The following is a 20,150-nucleotide window of genomic DNA, read 5'->3' as shown; positions in this document are numbered from 1 at the left end:
TCTCAACATAATAAAAAATTTATTTAATTCAAGCTCCTCTATAGGCATATAAAATCATAACATCTAAACTATTTTTTTACAAAAAAAAAATAAATAAAAATTCGACCGTTAGGATCTGATTGTCGGAAACGTTTATTGAAAAAACATACTTTTCGTTAGTAACGATTACATAGAGTAGAGTCATTTGACCTTAAAAACCGTTTTTTTCCTGTTAGCAGATGAGTTAAACCCGTTCTTGAACTTGAGGACTTTTGAAAGAAAGATTAAATTGGGTTTTTGGGAAAATTTAATACATAAATATTATTTTCGGCGTATTTTTGTTTCGTCTTGCCAAATAAATTGTTATCAAAGCAACAAAAAATCCATGGTTCAAGTTAGTTTAACTCATAGTCTAATAAGAAATGTTTTTTTTTTTGACGTTAGATTAATCCACTCTGAGTTATCGTGACTTCCGAAAAGTTTTTCTCAAAAAGACGTTTCCAAAAATTAGGTGCCAAGTTCCAAGGAGTAAAGGTTAAATCGATTAAATAAAAAAAAAAAATGCAGTTCAATTGTTGTATTTATTACATACTTAAGGGCTTTAATTAAAATACTTTTATTATACGTTGACGAAAATGAAAGAAAACATGCTGTTATTAGGCTGCATGATCCATGTAACCCATTAAGGGGTTACGTAGGTCAAACTGACTAAAAAAAGCATATTTTTCTCTAATATTTTTTCCAACATAATAGAAAGTTTATTTAATTCAAGCCCTTAGGCATATAAAAGCACAACATTTAAAGTATATTTTCTGAAATTTTCCTTTAAAAATTCTGCTGTAGGGATCTGATTTTCGGAATTCGGAGACCTTTTTGAAAAAAATTACTTTTCGATGGACAAGATTTCTTGAAATAAGTTCATCTGAAATCCAAAAACCAAATATTTCCTGTTAGCTAATGAGTCGTCGAGAAATGAATAAAGATAGGTGTAATAGTAAAAATGCACTGTGTTATACGGATCGGAAGGTGCTTTATCAGATGTTTCTCGGGTAGTTGAACTAATGGAATGCATCCTTGCTGTAGTTATTTGGTAAAAAGTTGCGAATTATTTCTAAAAATTAAAATTTCTGTTTGGCCAATAACATGGGAGACAATGCACTAGTCCGAGGAACACTGATGATCGTTCCTTAACCAATACCTACAAATTGGGCATAGGCTAATCTCTCGTGAAAAGTAAAACCAGTTTGTATATATAGATACTTTTTATCTCATTTTATTTTTTATGTTTATTTTTTCAAAATAAAAATTAGGGTAAGTGTGCCAAATTTCGGCCAGCTTCTAATTTCGGCCACTTTGAGTGTAATTTCGGCCATGCAAATAAATTAATTAAAATTATGTATGTAATCTTCGAATAGTCAATGAATTCATTTTGTTTTCAAATATTTATTCATTTTAGGATGTATTAACACAAAGACAGTTAAATTATAGGTGTAATTTGAATTTAAATTGTGTTGTAAAAACTCAGTGTGGAAAGAGTCTTACAAAAAATGTGACAGATGGATTGTGTCTTTAGCAGTCTTCTGATTTGTGGTGAAGTGCAGAAGGTTTTCCTTCGGTGTTTTTCATGAAAATTGATTAGTTTTCATTAAAGATTGTTTCTTTTTATGTTAATAGTGAATTAATCTTTAAATTTCGGGTAAAATTTCCCAGCTGGATCCTGTATTTCGCGCAAAAAAGTATATACTTTGTGAGCGTCTCTACAGTAAGGTAGTGTTGCCTATTTCGGCCACATCTTTTGCTTTCCTAAATTTCTTATTCATTTTATGTTTTCTTTTTCAATTTCTGAATTCCACAATGTCCAGAGAAAAAAGCAATCGCTTCTATGAAAAAGATGATGTGGAAAAGGCCTTGGAAGAGTTCAGGAAGGGCAAATTGCTACGGGAATCTGCGCGTAATTTTGAGATGCTACTCTTCAGGTCTTCGGGACAAATTACACGGAAGATCTCAGGGTTTGTGGGTCATATAAACGTATTAAACTAAATATTAAACTCGTTCCGTTTGACATTTTGAAATTTTCTATCCGTTGCGTCACAAAATGTGGTCAGAAAAAAGGTGGCCGAAATTTCACACAAAGTGGCCGAAATACTACCCAAAGCAATGTCCATATCATTATTAATTTTTCAATATTTTAGGAAGTGATTTAAAGAAAATAAAAATGATAAATTAGTCTTGAAGGTTCCACACAACCCTCCCGAAAAGGAAGTAACAAAAAATATCAATATGAATTAAAAATATTGCATTTCAAACTTAGGACTTCGGTGCTTACATGCAACTATGCCGAAATTTGGCACACTTACCCTATGTACCCCCCCCCCCCGCCAACAAAATTTGAGACTTAGCCCCCCCCCCCCTAACTGAAATCCTGGGTACGCCCTTGATGACGTAGATACTTTTTGGAGGTTATGTCAAAAATCAGCTGTTCGTGACTCGCGCCAAAATCTCATGCGAATACATTTCTATAAAATGTTAGGAATATATCAAAATTATTAGTTTAATTGTTAACAGTAATGACTATTTTTATCAATTAAACTAATATTAGATGTTGTTTCTGTTTATATCACAATTTTTTTGCCACAAAATTCAACTGGACAAAAATTATTTCCACAAAACCCGGCAAACCATACACGCCATACACCATATGAGCAAATCACAAATGTGTCAGAACATTCAAAACTCATATATTTTGGAAAAACATGGAATTCAAAGCAAAAAAAAATCACGTAGAATACCAAATTGATATACAGTGCTGTCTCTCTATATGCACACTCTCTATATGCACAGCTTTTGTGTCAGTTGCATTCAAAATTAATTTGTTTACATTTTGACAAAGTAATAAAGACAATTACTTTCTTGGTAACTAATTTTTCTTGTTTTTAATTTTCTTAATTTTATTTTTTCTGTCTCATATTAATATTTAAAATAACACGGGAAATTCTAGAACAATAAAAAAATGATAATTTAATAAAAAGAAAGAAAAAAACCTTTGGGAATTTCAAAAAAAGTTTTGCATATTCAGAGAGAGAACTGTCAAAAACAGTACCCAAACTGTGTAAGGTAAAGTACCCTTTATTCGACCGGTTCCTCTATTCGACCGGTAGATTTATTTATTCAATTTAATTATATTTTTTATAATATTTTGTGTATGATCTAACATTAATAGGTCAATTATTCTTTAAATAATACGAATCAGTGACAAATTCATAGAAATTGATGAAATTCACCATCAAATATTCAAAAATTCACCCACCGGTCGAATAGAGGAACCCGGTCGAGTAAGGGTACTTTACCTTATATAGCGAGACAGTACTGTAAAATGCAAACGTTCCGACATTCTCAACAGAAAACAAATATTAATTTTCTTTAATTTCGTAAGACTTCTAGAATAGTTTTAAGGACTCATAAATCCATTTCCCCATTAACATTTCCACATTTTTTTGTTTTGTGTTAAACTAAGAAAAAAACAAGAAAAATCTTAAAATGAGTTTTCATTGATTTTATTAACAAAAAGCTAATTTATTAAGTTATTGTTTTTTCAACACTTTCTAAAATTTTCCTCTAAAATTGACATCTTTACGTACACAGTAAAAAAAATTACAACCACTACGATTGGTAATTTTTGCACGAGCGCTATGGTTGTAAATTTTGTGTATTGGCAAAGTTGTGTATTGTCAATTTTATAAAATGGCTTCCTGTCTATAATTTTGATTGTAGAGCAATTTTGTTCGGTTTATTTGTATTATCTGCGATATGTCTCGGTATTAAACTAAGAAAAAAAAAGAAAAAAAGGAAAAAAATAAGAGAGAGTCTGAGACTTGAACCCATAATCTTTGCGTTGATGGTCTCGTGTTTTCTGCCTGCGCTACCGACTTGCTTACTTCTCTTCAGCAAATGTCCAAGAGTTGCATCGTCAATTTTTCTAATTTACATGATGCTTCCTCTGTTTTCTGTTATTCCATAATTATTCCTCATTTTTCACGACTGAGGCACAATTTTAAGAACCCAATGAATGATTCCAGAAGACAATTAGGCAGTTAAAAATGCAAAAATTGTCTGAAATCTTAGAAAAATTGCAATAGTTTGTTTGCAATTCGCACTCTTCTTCTTCTCTAAAACATCACTCCAAATTCAATTTAGCTCAATCGAATTTGGTATGCGAAAGAATGAGATAGTCATATGCAAAACACGTGAGAAAGAAGGTGATCCGAATTTCGATTTCATGAAATTTTCCTGATCTAAAAGGTGTGCCGGAGCCATTAAGAAATAAAATACGCGAAATGATTACTGGAGTCAGATCCTAATAAAAAGTAAATTTTCAATGGATAAAGGTTTTTATGTCAAAGTTCTACAAAACACTCTTATTTGGCTAAAAAATAAATCAAATAAATGCATATTTTTCTTGCATGTTATATGATTTTTCATGCATTTTTATGTCGCATATTTTGAAGATTTTTTTTTGCATATTTTCTCCAGCCCTAGTCATAACTTATGGCCTTGTCTTTATTTTATAATTTTTGTTAAAAAAAAATCATCAAAATCAAGTGGTAAATGAAAACATAGTTACTAAGAAAACAAGTTTTGAAAAATAGTACTAGGGTAAGTGCTCATAATTTTGGACAGTTTCTAAATTTGGACACTTTGCGGGTAAAATTGGACACTAAAAATAAATTGATTAAAATGATGGATTTTTATTCCAATATTTGATGAATAATGAATTCTATCTAAATATTTGTTCTTTTTGGAAGATTTTAACACTAAATACGTTAAATTTTGAATATGATTTGAGTTGAAATTGCTTTGTTGAAAATTCAGTGTGAGCAATTGCTTACGAGAAATATGACAGAACTTCGTGGCTTACTTCAGTCTTATTTAGTTTTGGTGAAGTACTAACAAAGTTTGTTCGCTGTTTTTGAGTGATATTATTGAATATTCATTGAATATTGTGTTGATTCACGTTACTCATGATTTGTACATTTGACCTGAAGTGAGATTTGCCTTGTGAATTATATTTTTCGTGTGAAAAATGGGAAATTTTTTAAGACATTCACCAGTGAAGTGATGATTCTTATTTTGGACAGGTGTTTTTCTCACGAAATTTCGTGAAGTTTTAGTTTTTGTGATGACTAGGTTGGACAAATGCCTGGAGAAACAAAGGAGCATCATCTCTACGAAAGAGATGTAGCGAGAAATGCCTTGAAAGGCTCCCGGAAAGGTCAGGGAATGAACGAATCCGCACGTACTTGGAGTATCGAAGTCAACTCACTTTAATGAATGATATGGAAAGTTTCCGGGCTTCTGTGACATTCCACGTTTCCCTTACATGACCAGGAAGAGGACTTGGTAAGATTGGTTCATCAAATGAAGAACAATGGGCATCCTATTGAGGCGGATTATCTGTCCACATTTACAGACAAGTTGTAAAAATTAATTACCAAGTTGTCCAAAATAAGAGCCAAGGTCACCTCTACTTATCAATTCATTTTTAAACGTATTAAAACTAATTTTAGTAAAAATAAGACGATAAATAGCTTGCCAAGTTTCTAAACAACCCTTCTGAAAAGAGAGTAACAAGAAATGTCAATTGGTATAGAAAATATCGCACTTCAAACTTGGAACTTCGATGCTTATAAGCAGACTGTCCAAAATTATAAGCACTTCCCCTAAATATTTTTGATTTTAGATATAAAATTTAGTCATTAAAAATTATGAGATCGTTAGTAAATTTCTTAACGAATGACGTATATTTGATAGTCTACCGCATCAGTGAAATAATTCCTACAAAATAATTAAAATTCTACAAAAATATAAAAGTAAATCAGTTCATTTAATGATAGCACATAAAATATTCCTAATTTTGTGGTTCTTCGAAATTAATTTGGGGGAAAAAATTGAAGATATCTACGAAGTGGCCACAAGTATAGACTGGCCATAAGTAATTCCGCCACCCTAATCTGTTTTTTTTTTTTTTTGATAATTCATAATTTAGGTTAAAAATGGCAAATCTTGGCAAAACTTGGACTAGGGTAAGTGTGCCAAATTTCGGCATAGTTGCATGCAAGCGCCAAAGTCTCAAGTTTGAAATGTAATATCTTTAATAGAAATTGATTTTTTTATTACTTCTTTTTAAGGAGTGTTGCTTAGAACGTTGTAGACAGTTTATCGTCTTTATTTACTCTAAAATAATTCTTAATACATTTTAAAATGAATAAAAATGTAGACATAGCTTTGGTACCCTATTTCGGCCACCTTCATTTTCATAGTTCTTTGCCCTTAGGGAATTTTTTCAATGTCTTTTTTACGTCATCTCGTTTATCGATGCTACGTTTTTTGTTATTCTTTTGCATTGTATAATCTCTGGAGTATGTAAAAACTAAAGATGCATGGAAATTCGAGGAACAAAAAAGGTGGCCGAAATTGCAAGCTGGCCGGAATTTGGCACACTTACCCTATCTCAGACTAACTAAATTTTCCGTGGAATTGTCTTGTGGAATTCTTCTGTCTTTCCACATTGGTTATTTTTAAATTTTAAAGGGTTAAAAAAAAGGTTTCTGGGGAGTGCATATTTTTCAACCGATTTTCAGCAAATGTAATAAATCTGTTAAACAATAAATATTCTCCTTAAAAGCAACAATGAGCTATTTTGAATAGAAAAAAATAGGATCTAGGATAGGTCCGTTTTTGCTCTATGAGTATCACAATTTACTTTTGTGCTTTATAAATCGGTTTAAATCGGTTTAAATCGGTTTTGTCTTGATACTTTTATTTTTTTTTTTGCAAATTTTCTTCTTTGGCTTTTGTGTATCAAATTCAAAGATTTAACAATAAATAGGAAAAGTTTCGTTGTAGTTTTCCACGAGAGAGAGAAAAGGGTGTGTATTGGGGGGGGGGAGGGGGGGTTAGGGAGGAAAATGCGTAAAAGTGTGAAGGTTTTTGCTCCCCATTTTTCGATCCGCGCGCCTGTTTCTATGGCAACCCCTTTTCAAATATATTCCTCAGCTTTTCCGGCTGCACGAGAAAAACCAGCCGGTGCCGCCGCCCAAAAAGGACCAACCGCGGCGGCACTGTCAACCCCTGGAATGCGGAAAAACGGCCAAAATTGCCGCCGTGTTGTTTTTTTTTTTGGTTTTCTTTTTTTTTCTCTTTGGTGCAGAGAAAGGAAAGTTTGTATCCTAAGATTTTCCTCTTTCCCTCTCTTTCGCTCTCTCTCTCTGTCTGTGTGGAAAAGCCAACATTTTCTCATGTGTCTATTTTCGATGTGAAAAGGCAGAAGAAAATGAATTTTCCCTCATTTGAAAGGAGAGAGAGAGACACTGTTTTAGGTGCTATTTTTGCTGCCTTTTTCACCAAATGCGCATTCCTTACCACTACAAATGACAATTTTCTCTATTTTCCCCTTTCCCACCCGGCTTTCCCTTCACAAATTTTCCTCTCTTCTCTCTCTCTCTCTCTCTTTGTCTTCTCTCTCTGCCCCCCCCGCCTCGCCTCTTCAACAGAAAAGTTCACTGAACTCGGAAAATACAATTTTCCCCAAATACATTCATACATCACGGAGAGACAGAATGAAAAGTCCAATACACATGGAAAGCTCGTTCACTACAAAATTTTCCAAAGGAGAAATATTTTCTTAGAAAGGAATATTTTCTTTAATTTTTTTTTTGTATCCTTGTTGCTAAATCAGAACAAGAAAAAATACTACAATTCAGAAGTTGGATTGCAAATAATTCTTAAAGACCATTTTCCTTCCATTTCTTGCGGAATTTTAAATGATACTCATTTTTTGTTGTTGTTATTTTTGGACTTTTCAGAGTGCAATATAACCTTCCAATTGATGCATTCTTAAAAGAAATTTCCCCGTCTATAAGTGTTCCAAACAGGCTTTTTCTGCATCTCAAAGGGAAATGTGATTTTTCAGGCATCTTCCAGGCATTTCTAAATAAAGCTGGTCCTTACAATTATTTTATTTAGATCCACAATTGCTTTGTCTATCCAAATTACATCATGTTAAAACCCAGTTCCCTTTAGAAATATGCGAAAAAAAAACGTATAACAATGTAGCCCCACAACTCAAAGTAGCCCCACCTCCCCCTACTTTTTTTGAAAATTAATTTTGTGGCAATGGTCAAAAAGTTGTAGGATCTAACGAGGTGGCATCAGTACCAAACAGTTGATACACAACCCAAGCGGCATTTAACGCTATAAATGAGTAGAGATGTCTGATATCTGCAAGAAAATAATGTCGAAGATTTTACAAATTTCTTCTATATAACCGCATAAAAGAGGTCCATATTCGGGTGAATGGGGAATTTTTACATCCAAAATATAACAAATTTTTATTTTATATATAATCACGGCATTATGTACGGCAAAATGTATCGATTATGACTAAATAAAATATAATCACTCAGTAATGTCAGTATTATAACTATCGGCTGAAGAGCTGTCATTTCTTTGGAATTTTTCTTTAAAACTTACTCAAATATTTTCCTCGAATTAATTATTATTTGTCCTCGACAATTCAGTAACATTTTGTATGCCTCGTGCACTTTTATCGCGTATGAAACTTTAATGCAATGAGTGTTTTCCGTTAGAAGATACAATTTTAGTGAACAATATTATATTCCCGACTTGAAATTCGTAATAGAAAGCTGGGAAATTAAAGAAAATAAAATTATGTGGTTTTATTGCTTTTTCCAGTATATCATTAAAAAAAAACTTATAGATCTCAGGTTTTTATTGAGTCTATTGATAGAATATATCACTTTAAACACAATTCTGCACAAATATCGGTACTCATCAATGTTTTTTGTATACTTTTCCATTAAATTGAGTTTTCCATCACCTATTTTCTGTAATTTTCCACGCCATAATCCTATTTTAGTTCCGATGAAATAAAATTAAGATATTATAACCTGATAGAGCAAGAAATGCGGAAGAAAATACGTCTTTACAGATTTTTGTTATTTTATTTACATTATGTCGTACATTATATTTACAATACGGATTCTTTACAACAATAATGTAACTACACAACATCAAGTGTCAAAACAGACCAATTTTATGATTTTGGTGAACTTTTTCGACATTTCTGGGCACATTTTCTGCAACTCAGTTTTACAACAAATGATTAGAAAAGTGTTCGAATGCTTTCACTTTCGCTATACACTGCAATTAAAGAAAGAAATTTTTAGCAAACAAACACAGTATTAATTGACTATTTATCCGTAAATTATCCTTATCTTGGTAAATTTTATCACTTCTAACTCAGTACTCCGCTCTACTGCTGACATTGATGCACTTTCATACTCTAATTTTGTGAAACACATCACTTTTTTCACAAATTTGAACTCAGGGTGATATCTCTGATTAGTAAATAAAGCCGATTTTGACAAACTGGCAGTGTTATATAAAAAGAACACAAGTTGGACATAACTTGTCTCCTTTACAGAACAAATGTAACTAAAACATATCAAAACATGATGTTCATACAATTTAACGACATTATGTGAACATAACAGCAAGAATATGTAAAGTAATTATACTTTCGATATTTTCGACATAGATTTACACATTTTCACTCAAAAGTGGATTATATTATGACTTATTTATGGATTATAAAAACATGTAGTCATAATTTTAAGGGGAAATACCAATACAGTAGAGTCTCGCTATAGTCCATATTTGGTTTCAAATTTGACACTTGGGTCGCACTATAGTCCATGTAATTTTTTAAAATTATCAACGATTTTTAGTATTGAAATTGCTCGACGGCTTCCACTTTCTTTGCGATTGTGGTACTTGTCCACGCTCTCTTCATTATGGATCACAATTATCACAACTACTTAATAAAGTTTGCCAAAAATATTAAAATAATTATGCATGTCGCATACTAAAAAACATAACCTAACTTAAAATCAGTGTTTTGAAATCAACGGTCGATAAATTGTGGACTATAGAGCGATGGCCTATAGCGAGACTCTACTGTATATTAACTCGAATTTATCAAATAAAACGTATTATTCATATTAATAGAAAATAACTGATATTTTCTATACATTTTTTAGTTAAGTTATTTTTATAGCATACAACGCACATAATTTTCAGATAATATACCTTCATAATGTTCATACATTATATTTTTTAGTAATAGCTTGATTACGTTAAAAATATGTTGGTTACATTTGAGACAAACATTATTTAGATATCAAATGCCGCTTAGGAATGCATTTCAAATTTACAGTTAGAAAAATATTTGTATACATTTAGGGGTATTTGATATTTAAAGTGTTTAGCCGTTGTATGCTAATATACAGTGGCGACAAGATAAATAGCACAGTTTCGGATACTGCAATGTATAACACTATGCAACACGGTTTTTGTCTCTCTAGAATTTTTGAACTTACTTTTCTCAAGTTTTTTTTAATCAACTGTACTTCTAGCATTTTATTTACGGCGGGAAAATGAAATTAGTGCAGTGTTATACGAGAATATATTGAAATTAAACTGCACTAGAATTAAAATAAATGGATGGATGGAAATAAATAGAAATAATGTTAAAAAATATTAAGGAATAAAAAAGATATTTCTTACTTAATCTCTGAGAAACTTGCAGAAATTAGGGATTTTATATTTTTGGAAAACGACAAAAACCAACAAATGAGGCATTTAGAGTGATCGGAGCGCGATGTCTTAGATGAGCAAAATTGTCGTCCTAAGTGGTGCCTATCGTCTGGTGTCAATGGATTTTTAATATTTTGTTTAGTTTATTTTATACAAATTTTTAAAACATCATTTTAAGACCACTGTTTTGGTAATTTTTATATAAACTCTAATTTTACACCATGAAGGAGTGGTTTTACAAAGTTTTTTGTTATTAGCAAAGTTGAAGCACAACTAATGACCTTTACCAACGGATCAAAGCACTATTATTAAAAAAAAATGGTATAGGAGGATGGACTCTATCAAATAAATAGAAATAATGTTATAAAAATCCTCTATTAAGGCATCCAAAATAAAAAAGATATTTCTTACTTAATCTCTGAGAAATTGGTCTTGCAGAAATCTTAGGGTATTTTATAGTGATTTTCCAACAAATGAGGCATTTAGAGTGATCGGAGCGCGATGTCTCAGATGAACAAAATTGTAGTTCTAAGCCTATCACCTGGTATCATTGGATTTTTAATATTTTGTTTAGTTTATTTTATACAAATTTTTGAGAAAAACCTCACTTTAGGACCATTTTTTTGGTAATTTTTAGAGAAACTTCAATTTTACACCCCGAAGGAGTGGTTTTACAAGGTTTTTTGTAATAATCAAAATTGAAGCTCGACTAATGAGCTTTCCAACGCACCCACACTTTTCAAGTTCCGTTCACTTGAACCTGAGATATAACGGACAATGTAAGGCAAAACAAAAAAATATAAAAGTATTAATAAAAAAAAATTGTTACGTATAGGAGCAAAACCAAGACCAGATTCTTAATCAGGGGACTTGACTCTATCAAACGTACCATGTGAGATCTCCGTTAAAAAAACCGTGTTGCATAGTGTTATATTTGCTTGTGTTAATTAAATGAAATCATTATCCCAACTAATATTAGTCACTAATTCCTTTTAGTTCTCACAACCAATGTAAATAGATGGGCCTATATTTTCATAAAGTTATGACTACTTTTCCAAAAGTAAAGAGTGGTTTTTATTTTAGTAATGCGTTGAAGCTCTTTCGAATTTTAAGCAACTAATAAGACATATGCATCACAATGAATGCTATATAGTAACCACAACTAATATGATACACAGTAAAAAAGAAATGAAATTGGCTAGTTAAATTCTATTAGTTGAATTGAACTAGTTGAAATTTCGAATAACAAACACTGAAAATATCGACTTTCAATTGAAAGGGAAGCAATTAAATTGCAGAACTAGTAAAATTAAGCCTTCGGTAATAGCCCACATGCAATAAATAGTAGTAATAATTACTATAATAGTAATAATTTGATGCAACAAAATGGCATAAACTTCATTCAACGTCTGATTGAATATTGCTACGATTATCGCATGTAATGGGAGAGCATCGATAATTGTAGTAATTTTTCAATCGATTATCGCAGCAAAAAGTTCAACTTTCAACTAATTTCGTTTAAACTCATTCTTCTTCTTTTTATATTTTATGTAATTTCAGTACAATTGTTTAAGAAAAATTCAACTCAGTTTGCTTTTCAACTTTGCTTACTACGATAATCGTTGCAAATTTACTACAGTTATCAATGCTCTCCCATTACACGCGATAATCGTAGTAATTATTTTTTACTGTGTATGGTTATTACAGCCAATAAGATGGGTATCAACCCCATTTATTTAGTTATTGAAACTAATATGTTATAGTACCCATTACTATTTTGATTTAGTTGTGATAACTAAATGAAAAGGATACTTTAACTAACTGTGGTCAACTATTTCATTTAGTTACCCAAACTAAATATATAGTTGGGTCTATATTTACTATATTTTATAGTTCTAATAACTGCGATCTTGTAGGAACTAATTTTTTCTAAGAGTGATAGGGTCTATAATTGTCAAAATGACAGCAATCGCAAATGAGAGGGATTCTGTAATTCCATTTGATTCCAGTGATTCCAATTGATTCTAGTGATTCTGTGTGGATTCTATTTGAGATTCTATCAGAATCTGATCAGTGATTTCATGGATTCCATATATTATACGGGAAAAATGTGTTGGTATTCCATACTTGAGTAACTCCTTGCCCCAGTCTCCTCTATTCAAGAGAATATTAGAGGAAAGGCTGGTATCCAAGGAACGTAAGTAGTAGGACTTCATTGCGCTGTGAGCCATAGTAACAACACTGTTACGAAGTTTAACAAAAAAAGATTAAACTACGAATTCAAAAAGAAATAACTCTAAATTATATTAAGATAGATATTTGGGTGCTCTGTACCCCTCCAGGTTGTAACCACTTCATGAAAGGTATGAAGTGACTTAAGTGTAAACCTTAAAGTTAATCGTTACCGGTATTTTGATAAATTTTGAAATTTCATATTTGAATTTAAACATTTAATTGAAAAATCTTTAATTGTTTGTTGGTATATTTGTAGGCTGTAAGATTAAGGCGTTGCGGGCCAAAACGAATACCTACATCAAGACCCCTGTTCGCGGGGAGGAACCTGTTTTTGTTGTGACGGGCCGAAAGGAAGATGTAGCCAAGGCAAAACGTGAAATACTGTCAGCTGCTGAACATTTCAGTCTGATCCGAGCATCTAGAAAGCCATCAGCTGCTGTTGTAGGGGCCAAGGGAACACCTCTTGGTCCAGCCATCAATATTCCAGGACATGTGACAATTCAGGTAAGGTCCTACACCATCTCGAGGACGTAGTCTACAGACGATTACGGGGTCTTGTTTTTTCTTTTGTTGTTGCAGGTGAGAGTGCCATATCGTGTTGTGGGCCTAGTTGTTGGGCCCAAGGGGGCCACCATAAAGCACATTCAACAGCAAACACATACGTACATTGTGACACCGTCACGTGACAAAGAGCCAGTTTTTGAGGTGACAGGCCTTCCGGATAGTGTTCAGGCGGCTAGACATCAAATTGAAGCCCACATTGCCTTGCGTACGGGCCAAACGAATGGTCTTGGTGGTTTATTGGGTGATGATCCAGCACCAGAACTGCTTGCATCACTCTACAAAAATGGTCTTGGTTCACTGTTTGGCTATCTGGAGGGACAGAGTGTTCAAGAGGCGTCTGCATCAACGTCATCAGCTGCTTCAACGGCCAGTTCGAAATCGGGACCGGTGACAAGGCCCGAACTGATCAATATCTGGAAGAATTTATCATCTGGCGAGAGTATTGACTTCGATGAAGGACTCGGAGACTCACCTAGCATCTGGTCAATGCAACCGTCATCTCTTCTGGAATCCAGGTGAATTTATAGACCCCCCAAAGTCCCATGTCAATTGCTATGAAAAATGGATTTAACTTTCAAGTGGGAAAAAATGTATCAGTATAACGTTATTAATTTTAATTTTAATTTATATTTATTCCATTAAAAGTACAGGTATATATACAATTTAAGTAAGTGTTCCAATTTTGATTTAATTGCTACATCTTTAATTCAGAGTATATTATAAGTATTAAACAGAGGTTTAGAATAGAAGAATATATAATGTAGATTTAGGTGACTTTTACTTAATGAATGATCATAACGTATTGAATGAATGATCATAGTAACTATTTGGTGCTTCCGCACGTTGTACTTTCCAAATGGGAAATAACCTCCACGTTATAAAGACGTAAGCGAAACGTTACAACTTACCATTTTGATAAATTCACTGACGATAGTGATACGTTAGTTGAAGGTAACTTTTCTTACCACTTTTGTATTTGTCTAACTAATTAGAAATCATGAATCATGCCCAAAGTGTGTCTGCGGATAGTCATACGACATGTCTTGTATTCCAAAGACGGATTCTTTTAACGCTCATTCTGAAAAATTTACGCGATAAAAATAATTTCTAGAAATTTCGTTATGTATATAAAATGTTTTAATGAAAACGGGAAAATTTATATGGGGAAAAGTGGTGTGCCTTTGAATGCGGCAGCCTTTGAATATTTCAATTTTTTTTTTGTATTTTCCAAAGCAAAAACCCTATTTTCTAAACTATAGTCAATACAACTATTTTCTATTAACTTCGATTAAGAAAATAGAATTTTTGTTCTGGGAAATAAGAGAAAAACATAAATTTTCAAAGGCTGCTGCACTCAAAGGCACACCGCTTTTTCCTACATAAATTTATATATATATATTTTTATTTTGAAAGACTAAATAAATAAATGTTTAGAGGAAACTTTAATACAGAGGATAGGCTGTTCTGTTTTATTTAAAAAAAAATATGTTCAAATGTTTTATTTTATTGTATTTATTTAATTTTATTTGATTTTTAAGAAAAGAAAAAAACTTTTTTTTAAAGGAGAATAGTCAAGGCTATATGGGCGCTGGTCCCAGAATCGCCACAAACAAGAGTAGGCGCATTTTGTGGGTACTGATATAAGATTGAAAAATTGCCGGGACTCAGGACGATAAACGCTGGGAGTCCTTGTAAAAAGGTCTTTATCCTTCAGAAAAATCGCTGTTTTGACAACGAATTACGCAAGAACTATTAAACTGATCTTGACGAAATTCTGTATAGGGTCAGTATATGACCTAAACTTTTTATCCATGCATCTGATAGCCCCCATACAAAATGGGGGCACTTTACCTTATAACTCCTTTCTAAGAGGAGGTAGAAAGCTGAAATTCGACAAGGGAACAATGCTTAGGGAAGACTTTTAAACCATGTATAATATCTCCCTCCTCTGTCCCCCTTTCTGGTAGCCCTCATACAAAATGAGAGCATTTCACCTTATAATTCCTTTCTGAGAAAAGATAGAAAGTTGAAATACAGCATGGGAACAAGGCTTAAAGAAAACTTTTTAAACTTACAGACCAAACCCTTCGTATATCACCCATTCTGGTAGCCCCCATACAAAATAAGACTATTTTACCTTCTAAGTCCTTTCTAAGAAGAGACAGAAAGCTGTAATTCGATTAGATGTCTATAAAATATAAATGTATATACAATCTAGAAAATTATTGTTGACATTATTAGTTATTCATTTTTTTCTCATTCTTTAACAAACCAACTACTTCTTCTCAGAAAGGAGGTCAAAATGCTCTCATTTTGTATACGGTTATGCCGGCTTCAGACCTGAGGCTTAGCCTAGTTCCCGATTATCTCAAAATTCAAAATAGCAACAAATTTTAGTAGTTTTTCAAAATTGACTGGATCACTTGCCCATAATGTCCATCCTTAATTGATAATTTTCCAAAATATCTGGATTGATAAGAAATTAGGGAAGATAAGCCATATGGCTAATTCTTAGATCTGAAGCCTGTATTACGGGGTGAAGGAGGAGCGGGTTAACATCCATGATTGAAAAGTCTTCCATAAGTTTTGTTCCCTTGTTGAATTTCAGCTTTCTACCTTTTCTTAGAAAGGAGTTATAAGGTAAAGTGACCCCATTTTGTATGAGAGCTATCAGAATGGGGGGCAGAGGGAGGGGGTGGTATGAATAAATAAAAAGTTTAAAACATACACTGACCCTATGCCGAATTTCATCAAGATCACTTTAGCAGTTCTTGTATAATTCGTAGTCAAAGCAACGATTTTTTGGAAGGATAAAGACCTTTTTTACAAGGACTCCCAGCGTTTACCGTTCTGGGTCCCGGTATTTTTCTCAACCTTCTTCAAAATTTGTCTACTCTAATCTTTGTATGAAGATAAACCAGCGCCCATACGGGAAAGTGCTCTCCCTTCGAACGTTCATGCCTTCGAATAATGTGGATTTCTTTTGTTTTTCCTAAGAGATTTACACTAAATTATCACAGAATTATCAACAATTGATGATAAGCCAACTAATATTTAATAGAAATATGTAAATCTCTTAGCAAAAAATAAAAGAAAATTCACATTATTCGAAGGCATGAACGTTCGAAGGGAGAGCACTTTCCCCTATACTTTTGATCATTCTTCATCATTCTAAGAAATAGTTTTTATGCTCTAGAACTGTTGCTCCATGGTTTAGAACATTGGTCCCAGAACAAAAGTTGTTACCTATACCAATGTCTATCCAATGACATAGGTCCCGTTCGTGGCGATTCCGGGACCGGATTTGACCATTTTCCTTTGCACAACTTTCGTTTAAACTTTTTGCCACATCACAAAAAATTGTCCTCCTTGTCCAAAGATACTTGGATTTTTTTCTACCATTGGGCTATATTCCAGAGATGTGTAGTTATCTTGGATAAAAGTCTCATTTAAATATCTCAACTAATTTGGAAAATATTCAAGAAAAACATGAAAAAGTGGCACAAAGTTGTATGATTTTGCGGTATGACTTGTTTATGAATCTTAAAACATTTAGTCGTCATTTTTAAGAGGAAATACCAATATATTAACCGAAATTTATCAAATAAAATGTATTATTCATATTAATAGAAAATAACTGATATTTTCTAAACAATTTTTAGTTTAGTTATTTTTCTGATATATAACGCATATAATTTTCAGTTAATATACTTTCAGCATGTTCATATATTATATTTTTTAGAAATAGCTTGATTATGTTGAAAATATGTTGGTTACATTTGATACACAGTCTTCTGGTGAGGTGGAGTTTGGTCAGGGTTCGGGAACACATACAGCTGAATGTTGAATCGGAGTATAGAGTTAATCTGTGGATGAACTGTTGTTTTCTAATGTTTGAACGTGGAATAGGGTAAATTTAAACAATGGATTAACGCTTAAACCAAAAATTAGACCCCCGATTTCGGAGGTCTAATTTTTGGCATAACAATGGAATAAGAGCTGTCAAAATGGCGCAACAGGAGCAAACAAAGGTATTGCTAATAATTTTGTTTTTAATTGAATTCTCTATAAGAAATATTTTATTTTCTGTCCCATTTCAGAAAAGAAAGCGAAGCAAAAATTTCTCCGAAGAGGATAAAGAACTGCTTTTTGCAATCGTCAAACGGTTTGGGAAGATTTTGGGCTCCAAGAAAACAAACAGTACTACAAACTCGCAAAAACTCCAAGCTTGGGAACGAATTTGTACCCAATTTAATGCGTCTGCTGAACAAAAAAGGACTGTACCACAACTGAAAGCAGCCTCGAAATCAAAAGTAGGTGTCATCAGAAAGAACTTGGCCAATGATCGTCTACAGCGAGTTGCAACTGGAGGAGGCTCTTTTGTGCCTCGAGCGAGCGATCAAAATTGCTTTTTATCTTTCATCCAGAAGAGCGTCCAGCCTTTGCACAATATTGATTCCTCAAATAACGTGTTTCCAATGGTAGATGTGTGCCAAATTGGAGAAACAGTCTCCTCGAACTTCGACAATGAACCAAATTCTATCAATCGTCCAGAGACACCGGATGTACCAATCGAAGCCTACTTAGACGACGAAAGTTCCGTGGAGCGTGATGTTCATTATGACGTTCCTCCTACAACCGAAGAACCAGGTAATCCAGAAACTGACACACGTGAACCTTCTCGATCCCCAATATCGCAGATGAATTCTCCTGTACAAAATCTTCAAAATCCTGTTTCTGGGAAATTTAGACGTGAAAGAGAGAGGGCAATTCAAAGCGAGCGTGCAAGGAGGCAAAACAAGATTGAAAGGGCAAAACTTGAGGTATTTGTCGAGTTGAAGAAAACTACGGCTGCAATGAGAAAAGCTAACGAAGAAGAGTTTAAAGTCAATATCGAAGCGGCAAAGAATAAGGCGGAGGCTAACAAACAGAAAAAAGACTATTACAAATTGAAACTGGAGCTTTTGCAATCGAATTCTGTCGGACATTCATAGAAAAAATAAAGTCCATTTTCTACGTGAATTATTTTAAATTATATTAATTATTACATTTCTAGTTGAATTGTCTGGCAATGCTTCATGCAGGTTTCTCACAACTGGATGAATTTCTTGATACAGAGCTGGTAGAGGTATTTCCGGGGGTAGTGAAGATGGCTCATTTAAATCCCTTGCAATATTGTGTAAAATAGCGGTAGCTGTAATCACCTTCAAAGTATTTTTCAGTTTTTGGCGAGACTTCGTTTGTAAAACGGGAAATCTTGTTTTCCACACTCCAATACAGCGTTCGACTAAATTGCGAGTAGTCTTGTGTATCCTGTTATATTTTCTTTCTTGTTCCGTGAGTGGATTCGAAAGTGGAGTCAGTAGATAACTCTTGTTAGCATAGCCATTGTCCCCTAACAAAAAATAACGGCCAAAATAATTTTCCTCGCACTTCATTTTCAAAGTTGAAAAATTGAAGATAGTTTGGTCGTGAGCTGATCCGTGCCACCTGAAAATGGTTATTTTTATTTCTGGTTAAAGAAAATTGTAAGAAGAGTAATAAAAATATTTACCTCGCTACCAAATCCATTATTCGCATATCAGCGTTGCAAGTCACTTGACAATTGATTGAAAAATGTCCTTTCCGGCATCGAAACAATTCAGCATCAGGCCCTCCAGGAGATTTGCATGGTATATGCGTTCCGTCAATCAGCCCAACCACTCGAGGAAATCCAAATTTTTCGTAAAAACTTTCTACGTATTGTTGCTGCTGCTCCGCAGTCAGAAGACGGACAAAACGATGAAATAGCTTGGCGATTTTCAAAGAAGTTTCGTTGATTGCTCTTCATACTGTAGATTGGTCAATGTTTACTAAATCTCCTAACACTCTTTGGAAGCTACCCGTGGCATAGAATCGCAGTGTTATCAACAGTTTATCCATTGAAGAGAGAGGATCTCCTCGAGTTTCTTCAACATCTTCCTTAATGAGACAATTTATGTATGAAACACACTAGTCTTAATGAATCGATACCTCATCCAGAACTCGTAATCAGAATAATATTCCATCGGATGAAGTCTTTCACGGAAAGTTGTGGAAGGCTTTCTATTTTTGTCAGCCAACACTGCTACTTTGAAGAATTTATCAATTTTAATATAATAATTTGCGACATTTCTGCCTCACAAACTCTTTGGAACTGTACAAAATACACAAACTTTTGTTTACATTTTTGACATTTTGGTCATGCTATAAATGCCATAAAATAGGGTTGCCATGTAAAAAAAGTGATTTTGTCAAGCTCTTATTCCAGGTTTGAACATACGAAAAAATATTTAATCCCGACCTAACTTTAACCCTAGACTAGCGCTAATCTGTGGTTCAACTTTAATTATTCTTTGTTTTAACATTCAGCTAATAGTGCCTAAGGTCAGGAGTGATTGTCTCTACCGGTCACTGTTTGTAAAGGGCGTTGCGCTCTTCAACGCAATTCCCAGTGATATGCGTAGGTCCGCGGATGGGATGGGTCAGTTTTTTCAGGTTTAGGCTCAGTGAATCTTAAGGAAGCATCATTTTTTCTCTGTATTTATAAACAGCCAGGTTTATAGTCGTTCCCTTTTACTAAACCGTTACCTTGAACTAACTTTAATTTTAAATGATATATTTCAATATATATATTCGAGGATATTTGAGGAAAATCTGAATAATTACAAGGAAAATGG

At 33.3% G+C, this 20,150-nt stretch overlaps 1 protein-coding gene across 4 annotated transcripts in view; it reads left to right on the top strand.

Annotated features, from left to right (window-relative positions):
* Positions 1-20,150, top strand: part of LOC129808769 (RNA-binding protein MEX3B) — a 41,306-nt gene that overhangs the window by 20,242 nt on the left and 914 nt on the right. For all 4 annotated transcript variants that reach the window (XM_055858608.1, XM_055858613.1, XM_055858610.1 and 1 more), the window contains exons 3-4: positions 13,145-13,392; positions 13,468-13,967. In XM_055858608.1, the coding sequence (XP_055714583.1) occupies positions 13,145-13,392; positions 13,468-13,967 (748 nt within the window). The remainder of the gene's footprint in view (positions 1-13,144; positions 13,393-13,467; positions 13,968-20,150) is intronic.

The sequence above is a fragment of the Phlebotomus papatasi genome, chromosome 5, assembly GCF_024763615.1.
Source record: "Phlebotomus papatasi isolate M1 chromosome 5, Ppap_2.1, whole genome shotgun sequence".
In the NCBI taxonomy this organism is placed as follows: Eukaryota; Metazoa; Arthropoda; class Insecta; order Diptera; family Psychodidae; genus Phlebotomus; species Phlebotomus papatasi.
Note: the sequence above shows the minus strand (reverse complement) of the source record. Positions and strands in the feature narration are given on the sequence as shown.